Raw genomic sequence first — 14,179 nt, forward strand, 5'->3', positions numbered from 1 at the left:
CAAAATGGCGCCGCAGTATCCTCAGGCACACTACTGCGAGAATGAGATACGACAAGCAACGTCATTATCGCAAGTGCCGCCACATCCGTCGCTGAAAATAACATGGGCTGTGTGCCTGATTGGCAGCCATAGAGTGTTAATGAATAACAATATGGTGTAGGGAGAAAGAAAAGGACGCTATCGGCCAAGAGAACGACAGCTGTATGGCATTCTCCTTAATTAAGTTGAAGAGAGGGAACGTAGTTACTGAGGAGTGAAACCAGAGAGGCAGTGGAATGAAGGAAAATGAAGCAGGGAGGGGGGTTTAGATTAGTGGGACAGAGTTTGGGTAAAGAAGAACAGTAAAAAAAGAAGTGAGGGAAAAACGGTGGAACGATAAGAAAAAGTTGGGAATAGTACGAAGAAAGAACCATTTTTGGGTCATTCTTGATAGTCAAGAGACATTAATCATTGTCCAGTTAATTAGTGCAGAAACCACGGCAATTAATCCTCAGGCTCAAGTGACAACCACACGCACATACTGTCCACACACACATGCTACATATATGTACTCAAACAGGAGAGCACTTGTACTTTACATAATTCCATCTATGTTGTCAATGTTCTCCCTCTCTTTTCTCACTCACCTTGCTCTCACTTGATCTTTTGTCTTTCCCACATAATACACGTTGCGTCACGTTATATTTCTTTACAGAGGAAAAAGGAGACCAAGGCTGGGCTGAGAGAAAAGAAAAAAGAGAATCATGAGGGGGGAGGTATAGTGCTGACATAAGAAGAGTGCAAAAAGAGATTGATGATCTCAGGGCCAGTGGGAAAAAGGGATAGAAGAGACAGAGGAATACTTGCCAATAAATTACTCCTGAGCAGAAAGGGCAGGGTGTGCGTATATGTGTGTGCGTTTGTGCGTGTGTGTACTGTATGTTACTGTAATCCTTTGTGGGTGTGTTGTGTTGTGTGCGAGTATGCATGGCCAATTATGCATTTATGTTTAAATGTGCATGAACATGTGGTACACACGCCTACTAAGCAAGCGGTGTGTGTGTGTGTGTGTGTGTGTGTGTGTGTGTGTGTGTGTGTGTGTGTGTGTGTGTGTGTGTGTGTGTGTGTGTGTGTGTGTGTGTGTGTGTGTGTGTGTGTGTGTGTGTGTGTGTGTGTGTGTGTGTGTGTGTGTGTGTGTGTGTGTGTGTGTGTGTGTGTGTGTGTGTGTGGTGTGTGTGTGTGTGTGTGGTGTGTGTGTGGTGTGTGTGTGTGTGTGTGTGTGTGTGTGTGTGTGTGTGTGTGTGTGTGTGTGTGTGTGTGTGTGTGTGTGTGTGTGTGGGTGGTTGTCCACATATGCTAGTGTGTCCTGAGACTACAGTTGCATAGACTCGAACATTGCAGTTGTATTGCAGTTGTATAGAGTTGGTTTGATGAAGTGGCATGTTATTCATTCTTAAAGTGCTGATATACACACACGAGCAGACTAACCCATTCACACCCACTCTTCCATCTCCATTTTAGCTCTTGTCAGCCATTATTTTTGTCTTCAACAGCAATATGAACTTGTCTCTTTCTACCTCTCTACCTACTATTGTGTCTCAGCCATTGATTCGGAGAATGTGTCAAGATCCAAGCTATTGTTCTGCATTGAATGAGGCAGTCCCTGCATGGCACTGCTCCATTGGGAATGCATCTGTCACACACAATGTCTCTGTCTCCCCTGCCATTGTACCATAGAAAATGTGTCAGTGATAGAGAATGTGTTCCTATATATTCCAATTGTCTCAGAGATGAATGTCAGCCTGCCAGGTATGATTCTCTTCAGCCCTTGTTTTAAATCATATCTTCCCCATTGTAAACGTCTTCTTTAACCCCCCCCCGCAGCTGCCATAGAGGCAACGTCATTTGTCCTTGTCCTTATCGCTTGTCAGAGGTCGAGATCGATTCAATTTTGCACACATGGTCAATTTGGGGGGAAATAATTAGTCGCATTAGTCTTTGCTATCGAAATGGCATCGGCCCCAGTTCTTGATAAGCGTGTTTGAAACAAGTTTCTCCTCCATTTCTTGTGTGTTGCATCCTATCCTCCTTTAAAACTCATTAACATCAACAACATCTTTGAGACGGACACTACCAGCAAAGAAAACTCAATATATATTCAACCACAGTAAAGCATGTGTCATGTTTTATAGACTGCTTTGAAACCCTGCATCGCCTTTGTTGAAATGTCAGTGCATGTTGTAGATAATAGCATTTGTGTATGTGTGTTATCCCATTCCCTGTCTGTCTGTAGATAATGTGTCAGTCACTACCACGGTCCCTCCCACTCCCACCACCCAACCAATCACCTCCCATCCCGTCACCCCAACCCTCCTTACACTCGTCTTCGCTCTGGACCCTAAAGGTAACACACACACACACACACCTTTTTTATTCTTCCTCTTCTACCCTCCATCTCTCTCCTCGACCTTCCCTGTTTCCCTTTGGTGTCTTTCACTCCCATATACTCACCTATTTGATGACTCTCAGGTGGCCCCCACACACACACACACACACACACACACACACACACACACGCACACGCACACACACACTTTTTCTCCTGCAACCTTCCTTTGCCCTGCATCTACATGAGCACACATGCCTGCAGACGCTTGGGTGTGAATCACGCACTCTCTCCCTCTGCCTTATCACTGACTCTTTGATGCACCTCACACACATTGCCTAGTCAGCGTTTATGTACGTGTGTGTGTGTGTGTAGTCTTGTGTGTGTGGTCTCGTGGTGCTTGGAGGGTACTGTTAATGAATCTGCATTAAGAGTTTAAGGAACTCAAAGCGTCCGACACTGGCCTCTGGAGGGTCAGGGAGATGCTACACAAACTGCATATAGACACACACACACGCACGCACGCACGCACGCACGCACACACACACACACACACACGCACGCAGTGTCTGTGTGTCTTTCCCTCCTTGTTCATAACCAGTATCTATTCATCTCAAACACTAACAAATGCTCACTGCCATCTCTTCTTCTCCTTTCTTCTCATACCTTGGGCTGCTCTCTGTCTCCTCTCTGATGCCTGCAAGGAGAGATGAATGGAGGCAGTGGCAGCATCCATCTTGTTCTTCTTCTGTTGCCCCTGCCGCCGTCTGTGGCAGGTTGAGGTTGTTCACCTGCTGGGCATATGTGTGGAGATGTCATAAAGACTTGTAGGAAGAACAGCAGTTTGAACCGTTGTCAGAGCGTTTGGTGTATCATCTCTGGGGCTCCTCGGAGAAACAAGCACTTTTGAATGCTTGACATTCATTTCCTGTGGAGCATTGGGCTGCGGCGGATTAAAAACAGGGTGGCGTGAGGTAAAGGTATAACGCTTGATTTCTTGCTCTTTCATCCCCTGTGAAATATTGCTGCTCTGATCCTATCACGGTGGAATCACACTTGTTCTGTGCCACCAATCTGATGAAACACACACTCACAAATACTTGATTTTACACATGAGCAGGAATGTGATGCACCTTTTCACGGAGCTCCTGGAGACACTTGTCCGATAAATGCATGTGCAAGATCACACCATCTTTCCTTCAGCTGTCAGCTCCAATACCTCCCTTTCCTTTCACTAACCCTCTCTTTCCTTTCTGATATTTATGTGTTAGCACAGTATTAATGATTCATGTTTTAATTCTGCTCTGTGAAGGTCCAAGAGCTGCATAAATAACGATGTGTCCTAGCCTTCTTATTGGCCCCACCCTCTTACACTCAAAACATCTTTTGAATTGTGAGCAGACAAAGATTACCTGGACCAAACATGTATTTTCTTTCTGTGTGTCTACACGCAGGCACTCCATCAATCACCTGCTTTTGTTCTTGTCAGAAAGTACTCACTGGTGCCACGGTGCACAGACACATGCTTAGTGCTTCACTTTGATTTACGATCTATATTAAGGCTGCGACTAACAGTTAATATATAGATTTTTTTATCCACACATTTTATTAAATACTGAAAAAGTTATGACCACAATTGAAAAAGAATAGGAAAAATAAACAGAAATAATTTAGGATGCTGGAACCTGAACATATTCAGCATTACTGCGAGATGAATAATTCATCAGTGAGAAAAATTGCCAATTAGATTTTTCTGTCGGCTGACTAATTGCTTAATTGCTTATTTGTTTCAACACTCACATACACCTCTTGTATATTATTCCTGCTTTTCTTGTAGTCCCTTAATTTATAGTTGGTGGTGTTGACATTAATATTGCTTACCACTGCCGTCATTTTATACTGTGAAATGCCCCCGAATTTAGCTTGCCTTTTTGTTTTTCAAATATTTTAATCTCTCTTTTCTCATCCTGGGGTGTTTTGATTCGAATTCTCAGGACTCGGAGTATAAAAACACTCAAAGTCTCCCTCATTCAAAATGCATTGTGATCTTGACAGGCGCTTGGCTGGAGTGGGTTTTTAGAGGCTGAAATACTTTGTTATTCACCCTCCTCATTTCTCCACCTTTTTCTCACCCATTCTGACCGGTCGGTGTTCTGTGCAGTGGGGGGGGGGGGATGAAAGGTGATAAACCAAGCTGGATGGAGGATATTGACTTCAGTTTTCTCCTGTCTCGCTCCCTGTACCTTCTCCCACGCTGCCGTTTTAAAGTGCTTTCTTTCTCTCACTTTTAAATATTTCTTTCCACCTACAACTCCTGCTTTCATTTTTCATCTATCTCTCCCTTTATCTCCGTTCCCTTGACTGCACTTCTCTTCCCTTTTGTCTCCATATTCCCTTTTATATTCCCTTACACTCCACCCACGCTCACTATTTGTCCTTTTTCTTCTTCCTCAGATCCCGGTGCAGTGCAAGAGACTCACAGTGCAGTACCATATGCAGTGATAGGGGGCGTTCTGGCACTGCTGGTTTTCACCGTCATCTGTGTCCTCATCGTCACCATCTGGTGCTCCGTTCGACAGAAAGGTAACACACTCATACACACACACACACACACACCAAGTAACAGAAGAGTTTCTTTCAAAAACAGGGCACACGTTTTAGCAACTTAAAGAGTTTTTGGACCTTTTCACTAACAACAAGCTGTGAAAAACTCTTTACAGACCTTGTACCACCAGATTCCTTGAGAATAATCTTTTAAACTGAGGTGTAAACTAGTCGGTGCAAGGCAGACAGGATGGGATGCTCCTCTCCAGGCGGGCGCTGTCCATGATGGACGGCCTTGGCCAGGATAGTAGATAAGATGGGTGGGGTGGGAAATGTAGGTGTGGTCCCCATGTTTTATGACTATATGTTAGTGTATCAAGGCTCATCTATTAAAAGCAGCCTTCCTGAGTTCCGTATCTTTTTAAGTGCCCTCTTGTTGGCAGCCTTCGTACACCCCGGCTGCCAAGAAATGATCCGAGAACAGCGTAGCAGGCAGCCACTGGCTATTACTTACCCTGTGGCTAGACAGGCTGCCAGTCAACATTCAGTGTGGCTTGACCGCCAATCAGCACACAGACAGGACCATTACAACCAAACCGTGTTGAGGCAGAGCCATTAGGGCTTTGTCTTCAGCCCGTTGTGACTGTCAGCATCCAGTCACCCTCTGCAGAGAGAGAATTAGAGTGTCACTCACCCCTGCAGTGAGGTGACACTGAAGCAGGAAGATGACTCGAGCAGCTTTGCTCTCTGTGTAACCTGTACTGCTCTGAATCATTAATCATACGGACCTGAGGGAAGTTAAAATGTGTTTGATGGCTTTCGTGAGTGACACAAATGTGCCATTGTTCTCTTGCACCTAACCTTCCCTCCACCCCTTTTCTGACAATCTCTTCTTCCTCCCTGTCTTCTATTCTCTATCATCTTCTCCTCCTCTTCCACCTATTCTCTTCACACATCCATCCCCTACCTCTCATTTCCGCGGGTAGGCTCGTACCGTACACGAGAGCCTATTCTTGCTTGGTATTGACCTAACAATCAGTTAACTAACGGATTAATCAGTCACAGGTATGGTACTCAATAATATATGCGCTAGTTGGTTTGATAATAATGCTGCATGGCGCTGCAGTGATCATGACGCTTTGCCGCCTAACCTCCCCCCTAAAATCTCCCTCTTGGTCTCTCTCTCTCTGTCTCTCTTCATCCAGGTTCCTATCTTACCCATGAGGCCAGTGGGTTGGATGAACATGGTGAGGTGCAGGAAGCTTTCCTCAATGGGAACGACGCCAGCCAGGGCAAGAAGGAGTACCTACTGTAGCCCCTATCCCCTTCTCTTCTGACCTCAATCCCCCTTATCCCTTCCCTACCCTGTGTCCCATCTTATATACAGTATACACACACACACACACACACACACACTTCAATACAAGCGCCATTACAGGCAGCCTTTTTGAAAACGACTGTATACAGATACTGCACACAGCCAATCCATCCCGCTTCATTCTACGCCACAGCCTCCATGCACACACACCCAGAGGCAGACTGAGAAAAAGAGAGCCTATACACCCAGCAGCCATTAACGACTGTGCCATATACTGTAAGTCGGAGATACTAGGGAGAATGGAGAGAGCGGGGCCGGGGTGAATGTAGACAATAACGAAATGATGCCGTAATTATTTTTGATCAAGGTGGAAGTGGGGAGCACAAAGAAAACAGGCACTCTGCCAGTGCAGCCGCCAAAAGTGGAAGGGGAATTAGAGGCAGATGACTGCTATAATTCCATGCCTGGAGAAAACCATTTATTTCACAAAGCTCAATCTTTAACTGATGGAGACAAGGGGAGCAGTGTGTGGGGAGGGAGGGGGAGATGAGGAGGGGTTGACCAGAAGCTATCGAGCGATACACGGTAGAAAATTGAATTTTTTTAAATTGTCAGAACATCTTTCCTACAGAGTGCAACTCGTATATAATTCCCTACCAACACTGGAGTGTTTAAGCCCAGAGTCCCAGGAAGTATCCAGAGTTTTGACGAAACGTACTCCCTACCCAATCATTGGTAAAAAAAAGGAATCCTATTTTAAAGGTGGTTCTCTTTTTTAATTGAATTAACTCTCCTCCTTCCTCTCCATTCACCTGTTACAGTCCTCTCGCCCGCTCCATTATATCTCGCTTTTTTCTCCGTCTGCCCCCCCCCCCAATCATTCCTCCTTTGTTGGCTCCTAATAATGTAAGGATTAGTGTTGGGCTGCGTTCCCGACAAAGAAGAAAGGAATATGACTTGCTAAGGCATTAAAGAAAGGCTTAATTATTTTAGGATGTCATTAAGAGGATAGAAAGGTTTAAAAGTCTTGATAAGAAGGGCAAGGGGGAGTGAATGAATGAGAAATAAAAAACGGATGGATATTTTATCTGAATGCTACCACACATATCTAGATACATGCACTCATCCATACGTACAGTAAACATGTTGACAGAACCAGTATACATATCTCTGAAGTACGTATTTGTATAAAAAAAGAACATCTACATAAATTAAATGAAACTTTTAAGAAAAAAAAATCTGTTTACTATTGGACCGCATTATGAAGCATCTATACTAACACAGAATATTAGCCTATAGAGGTGCAAAGCCGAACAAACCACTGTCCAGTGATCTTTAAAGAAAATAAAGAAAAGAATAAAAAAAAATATCATTGTCTTTATGAGAAACCAGAGGTCTTATCGATTTTGTATTAATTATTATTATTATTTGAACAATTATGATTGTTGTTAATGTTATTATTGCCGTTGTTATTATTATAATTGTAAATGTTAAAGAAATGTACACTTCCCATGGTTTGTTTTTGGTTCTACTGTAGAGAAATTGCTGTCTTTTTTCACTCTTACCTTTCCTCTCTTTCCCTTTCTCTCTCTTCGTCTCCTGTGCCTAGTCGTCTCTTCTCCTGTCTTTCACTACTGTTTACTTTAGAGTCCATGTGTCATTGTTGATATATAGCTAACTATTTCTTTATAGGGGAAAGATACAAAGCACGACAAAATAAAAAAGAATTCAAAAATAACTTTTGGGATTAGACTGTTTTTGTGTGTGCTTACTGTGTAATTAGCCGGTGCTGTTTTTGAAATCCTGAGAAGGGAGAACAGGAGATGGAGCATAAGATGAGATCAATGGGGAATAGTGGAGTTCTAGGTGGGAAGATGAAGATGAAGGCGATGGAGCCGGCTATAACTGGCAGCTTATTCGGAATAAACAAAATAGGGGATTCTGTGGCGCCGCTAAAGAATCATAACAACAGATAGCGGGGAATAAAGGGTGACAGGAGGTTTGAGTCAGATACACACCAAAAAATATGACTCTGCCATTAACTTCCACACAATCAATACCCGATTCTGTCGAGAAGCACTCAACATGTCCATGTGTGCGCGGGGCTAGATTTGAAAGCTGCCGGAGGTCGCAGGGTGATAGATCGATGTGTTTCTCTTCCATCGATGGCAAGGCTGCACGGTCGCCTGTCATAAAGACAGATTGTCAAACGGCAATCAAAGTAATGGACTTGCCAGGCGCTACAAGCATGAGTTGACACTCCGGCCAACAAACAATTCACACACAAGTCGACACCAAACATATCTTCAGTTTATGATGACGCAGGCGTAGCAAAGGTGCTATCACACCAAACATGGTCGATGAGTAATACAACTGAGAACATTGTCCTCGGTATAAAGTGTCCTTCAAGGTTTCATCTCTTATTGCTATTGTGGGATTCAAGAACACTCATGTTTGATACTGTTATTTCTACTTTTCCTCACAAGAAAATCAATCAAGCTTTGGTATTTTGTGTTTTTAGATTTTCAGTCACTTTTAGTTTCACTGTATTATTGTTGGGTGGTGGCTAATGCTGGCAATATTTACTCTGGGTTATCCTGGGAGTAGGGCCATTATCCGACCATGATGTAAATCAGGCGATGGACCTAATGGTAATCAGCCCACCACTGTGATCATGAAGGTGTTATCATCTAATCAATAGACATAAGAAAAACATTGATCAGGATAAGCTGGATAACAGATGGTTGTGTTACTCCCCCAGTTTACAATATGCTGTGAACGTAGCATCATTTGGCCGGTAATACTGTAACAGCGAGGAGTCTATGAATAACTCATGCGACCGCTGCCTGATGCTATAGTTTCACAGATTAGCGCCCTGAAGCGGGTTCATGTCGGATCATTAGCTGTTTATGACTCGTTTTTTGACAGACATATTTCCCTTCAAGATGTCACAGTCCATCCAAACAAAAACTCTTCATATTTCTGTTGGCTATGGTGGATTAGACACACTTTTATCCATCTGTAAAAACCAATATGGGTGACTGTAGGTTGGTGAATGCAGCTTATGTTCACTGGTCTTGTCATTGTGACCCGAGCGAGGCAAGGAGTTGTGTACAGAGCGGCAGCATAGCATGAGGCATTGATTGAGGTGCCTGAGTGTGCCGAGGCTGAGCATAATCAGGAGGCAGAGAGCTTTCAGGCAGACAGAACAATTCAATGGGCTGCCGCGCCAGGGAAGCGAAGGAAAATCCCCCCCCCCCCCCCCCCCACACCTGAACCTCCGCACCCTTTTACCAGATTTCTCCATCAATAATGTGTTCTAGTACACAGAGTACATGAGGAGGAGTAGGAAAGCAGATAAAGACATAATTAGAGTTAGACATAAATGGACAAAAAGATACAAGAAATGTGGAAAGAGCAGGAAAATAATGGTGAAAATGGCAAAACAACCTAAACCCTGAAAGGAAAAAGAAAAGAGAGAACGTGGTGAATGTAATGTCTTGGTTCATTGCCGAAAAAGATATATTACTCCCTTTTTTTTGAACAGCGACACGGTTCAAGATGAACAATTCAATTAGATTGAGCAAGGACCTTTTTATTACATGAGTGCATCGCATTGTATTTACAAGTTTAATCAGAACAGGCATGGAGATTGTGTCATAACCAGGTTAATGATGTTTTCCCTATGGGCTGCGTCCTCTCTGGATCTCATGTTATTAGGAATGTTTAATTAAACGCTGTCACTCATATATCTACATTACTGGTGGTGGGCTTATCAGAGACTTAGAACGAGCTTAGAAAAAGACCCATAGGAGGCGCAGTCGAAGAAAACAGACATCTGTGATCAGGAGTCATCATCTGGAGACTTAATTTTCTCACTGACATTTGGTGCGGGACCTGATAATTAACTGGCCTTTTCATTTGCGAGTTATTCACACCGTCTGTGCATAAGGTTGCTGATTAGTTAACACGACAGGACAACAACAAACAGGATCATGCTATATTTATTCTCTTTAAACCCCCAAGCTGCTTGTTGCCAAACAAGCTTTGTCTCAAGCAAACAGAACATGGAAGGAACAGTGTTTTAATGAACTGCTTAAAGAAACGACAAATGTTTACATAAAAAACAGCACAAGTCTTACATTTCCTCAATAATTCAGACCTCTGGGCACACTTTTGCTTTTATGGAGTGTTTGGCTGAAGACCATGGAGCTGCCTGCACTGCCTCACACAGGGCCATGCGGACAGATTTTCCTCTGGACGGGGTTACTGGAGGTGGAAGGTGGGCAACAGAAAGAGGGAAGGATGCCCGTTCTCTCTGTTTCTTTGGAGGAGTGAAGAGGATCTGAGGCACAAGGCTGTACAGCTGGAAGAGAAACACGGCAACTGCATGAACCCAGGCAGGAAGATTGGTACTGGGGGTGTAAAGCACAAGGGCATGAATGATGTGGAGTGGCAGGCAGAGCAGAACTAAAAGGGAGAGGGATAGAGCAAGGGAGCGGACCCGGCCGGAGTCCTGTTTAGGCGGAAATGCATGACTAAAAGGAGTCTTTCTAGGTTTAATGCATAACAGGTCAAGGTAAATGACCAGCAGGCAAAGCAAGGGGAGCATGAACAGTATCATCCCATGGACATAGACCAGGTAGCGGGGACTGAGAATGGTGTCAGGCGCGCACACTCCCCAGTGGCTGCTGTGGATCTCGGCGTAGGTGAAGTTGTGCATGTCTTCCACATAAAACTTTGACAGGAAGCCTCCGTATGGAAGGTACTTTCCAATGACCCTGCGATCATGGTGGTACTTAGGGGGCGGGGAAGGGGTTAAATGGGGTAAAGAGGTCGTCCAATTGCCAACCAGCCCGAGGCCAGCCGTTCCCGGATCCCTCCCGCTACGCCTCCAATTGTCGATGATGTCCGAGCCGATGAACTGGGCGAAGGAGGACAGAACCGAGGCCACCCAGCACAGCAGGACCACACACAGAGCTCGCTGACGGGTCATCACTGAAGAGTACCTGGAAATCATAAACATGTGGGTTTGGACATATTTGAATGCTGAATGGTTATTTAACCTGATTCGTTTTGCTCAATTTCTGAATCCTAATGGGATCATGATAATGTTTTCTAGTCCAGCTGTGCCAAGATTGTCTGGTATTGATGGCTTCAGACTATACCTAATACATGAAAAAAGGTATTTCTTAAGGCATTTAATAGTCTCTGACTCGAGTTGAACGGTAAATTCTACAAAACTGCTCCATCCCAAAACTCCTTTTAACCAAATCGCACACATTTATGCTATTCTCTGTGATCTTCTTTTGATAACTAATGTAATGTTTTTTTTAACCACCATTTACTGAGCCTGCCCTGAATCTGTATGCAGCCCCCCTGGGTAGGCATGCCTTACACTTTGAAAATCTCTGTCCTAATCTGAACAGAAAAAAACGAAATATGAACAGGAGTAGTTTTTACAGTACCGCGCTGCCTCCATATTCATCGCTCAATGACACCAAAAATACAAAAAGGCACCGGAATGAGGTGTACAAAATCTTATCTTACTCATACCAACTGGGTAAGTGGATGGTTCAAAACAGTCCAAGACCATGAAAGAAAAAACATATTGGCTCTTTTCCACTGAAAGGCTGGAGTTGTACTGTAGGTCACTGTCAATCAAGAATCTAAGAGCCTCTGAGCCTATTGATATTTACTCGCCCCTGTGACTCCCAGATGGCAGTAAAAGCAGTGCATGATAATAAAAAAAGCACTGAACAAACAGAATACTTTACTTCAATACAATAGCACATATTGCAATGTGTGCTACTCCTTTTCTGCAACACCCATATTGATTTCCCTCGTTTACAGCTGAAAGCATGCTTGAGAAGTGTTGACCCTTGCCTCCCACGTATACACTCTCACCCACACATATACAATAAACTATTACAGACATTATTGTGATTTACAGAATATTTCCGAGAAAGAATATCTTATGTATGTTATGAATTTATTTGTACATTGTTAGCATTTGAATACTACTCTTTACATCACACTGATTTGTGTACTTTGATTCCTTTACCATTAATGTAATCCTCTTCTAGTCTCACCTTTCTGCTAAGTGATGCTGCAGGTGGGTGTCCAGTGTGAGCATCATCAACAGGAACATGGTGAACTGCCTCACCAGCAGGGGGCAGCACACCAGGGTTATGCATGTGTACAGACACTGTGAGGCTCTCAGGTTGAGCAACACACTCACGGGGACCCCCACTGCACCACCAAGAGCCCCTACCCAGCCCAGGCAGAGACAAAGACAGCATGAGACGCTCCCAGGTTTGGGCCTGTTTCCCTGGGTTCCCTCCTGGACGTCAGCCACTGTTCCACCTCCACTGACCGCCATGCACAACCTCACACTCACCACTATCAGGGATACAGACAGGATGCACTGACACACGGAGTACAGCCACATGAGGTCCATATCTGCAGGAGATACAAACAGAGATGATAAAGCCAAAGGGTACAGCTTAAAAAGTCCTTATTTATAATGATGTCAAAGGGCAAAAATTAAGACAATTCTAATGGATGCTTGTGCGAATACAGCTTCATTCACACCCACTCTAGTTGCCAGTCCTGCCCTCACATTGCTCGTGCTCCTGCAGCGTTAACTTGAATTGTGAAAGGAATGGTCTAACTTAGAGATAGACAAAGAATAGAGGGAATACAAATGAGAAAAGGGTGACAAGTGGTGGTGGAAATGTTGAGGTTAAGCATAGGGGTGTAGGTCAGAATAATAAAAACAGTCCGCATGATGGAGGTTTATGCTAGTGGCAGAGAGATGCGCAGGGTGAGAGTAGATATTTTGATAGTTATTGGAGAGCTGAAAACGTGCCTGGAGAGTGAAAAGGTCAGCCAGACCAGACTTGACAGAACTTCTCCACTGAGGATGTGAGCAACATGCAAACACATGGCAACAAGTACCAAGCTGGGTGGCAACATACTGTTAACACTAGCTTTTCTCTCCTCTTGTTCCAGTCTTTGTTTTGCCTTTTCTTCTGTTTTTGGACCACCATGCATCATTCCTACACTCTCTGACACACTAATACGCCTAGACATTTATGCATAAATACATCAACACTTACACTCAATCACACAAGAGCACACTCTCACGTATGAGTAATTTCCAGCACATTTATTCAGAAATGATTGGCAGCTAATTTTTATAGCAATTGCAAACAAAAGACTTCCATAAAGCGGTGTGGATGAATATTGAAATAGCAGATTTGTTAGAGCAACATGACACCTGTCCTTTCGTCGTAATTAGTTTGACCTTTTCAGAAATTCTGTGTTCGTCGTCATTTTTCCATAATAAACGTGACTTGCTGAAATAACCTCTTTACACCACTTCATAATCACTTTACACAGTTGTCTCCTGTCTAGCTACTTGAAGGGCCACAATTGATTTACTGAAGTAATTAATGGAGTTTAATCCACCGCGTGTTTTCATTTCAAGTTGATGGTCACTCCCAGTGTAATTAATTGCCTTAATTAATCAAATAATCTCTTCGAAAAAACATCCAACCATTCAGGTTGCTAGAGCTTTTCAGAGAGCAAAAAATTCAGTGGTCACAAAAGAAAATTAGGAGAAAAAGGTACAGTTACCTGTTGTGGAGCCCTGCGATGACACAAACAGTTTGTACAAAGCTCTATAATCTGTCCTCTCTATGACTTGGCTGCCTTTTTATTTCCCTCTAGGATCTCTATCTCTCACTCTCACCCTCTGCTGACAGAGTATAAACCTGATTCATAAACCTCTGCTTATCCACCTGCCTTCTTTCTATCTCTCCGGTCTCTGCAAACATATCAATTGTGTCAATGTTGGAGCATGCATGCCCTTTACATCTGAGGTGTGCAAAGGGCAACATCACCACTGCCAGCGAAGGAAGTATGTAAATAAGGACACGCACGCACGC

At 43.7% G+C, this 14,179-nt stretch overlaps 2 protein-coding genes across 5 annotated transcripts in view; one reads left to right on the plus strand and one right to left on the minus strand.

Annotated features, from left to right (window-relative positions):
- Nucleotides 1-7,965, plus strand: part of cadm4 (cell adhesion molecule 4) — a 153,098-nt gene extending 145,133 nt beyond the window's left edge. For 3 of the 4 annotated variants that reach the window (XM_034120295.1, XM_034120312.1, XM_034120286.1), the window contains exons 7-9: nt 2,273-2,383; nt 4,820-4,948; nt 6,115-7,965. In XM_034120295.1, coding sequence (XP_033976186.1) covers nt 2,273-2,383; nt 4,820-4,948; nt 6,115-6,224 — 350 coding nt within the window. In that variant the 3' untranslated portion in view covers nt 6,225-7,965. The remainder of the gene's footprint in view (nt 1-2,272; nt 2,384-4,819; nt 4,949-6,114) is intronic. The other variant, XM_034120303.1, reaches the window with a different exon arrangement.
- Nucleotides 7,966-10,175: 2,210 nt separating this feature from the next.
- LOC117474516 (adenosine receptor A1-like) lies at nt 10,176-13,881 on the minus strand. Its single transcript, XM_034120344.1, has 3 exons — nt 13,869-13,881; nt 12,320-12,689; nt 10,176-11,236 (listed from the first exon to the last, which is right to left on the minus strand). Exons 2-3 carry the CDS (start codon nt 12,685-12,687, stop codon nt 10,384-10,386), a joined length of 1,221 nt encoding a protein of 406 aa, XP_033976235.1. The 5' UTR covers nt 12,688-12,689; nt 13,869-13,881; the 3' UTR covers nt 10,176-10,383.
- Nucleotides 13,882-14,179: the final 298 nt, after the last annotated feature.

The sequence above is a fragment of the Trematomus bernacchii genome, unplaced genomic scaffold, assembly GCF_902827165.1.
Source record: "Trematomus bernacchii unplaced genomic scaffold, fTreBer1.1, whole genome shotgun sequence".
Taxonomy (NCBI): domain Eukaryota; kingdom Metazoa; phylum Chordata; class Actinopteri; order Perciformes; family Nototheniidae; genus Trematomus; species Trematomus bernacchii.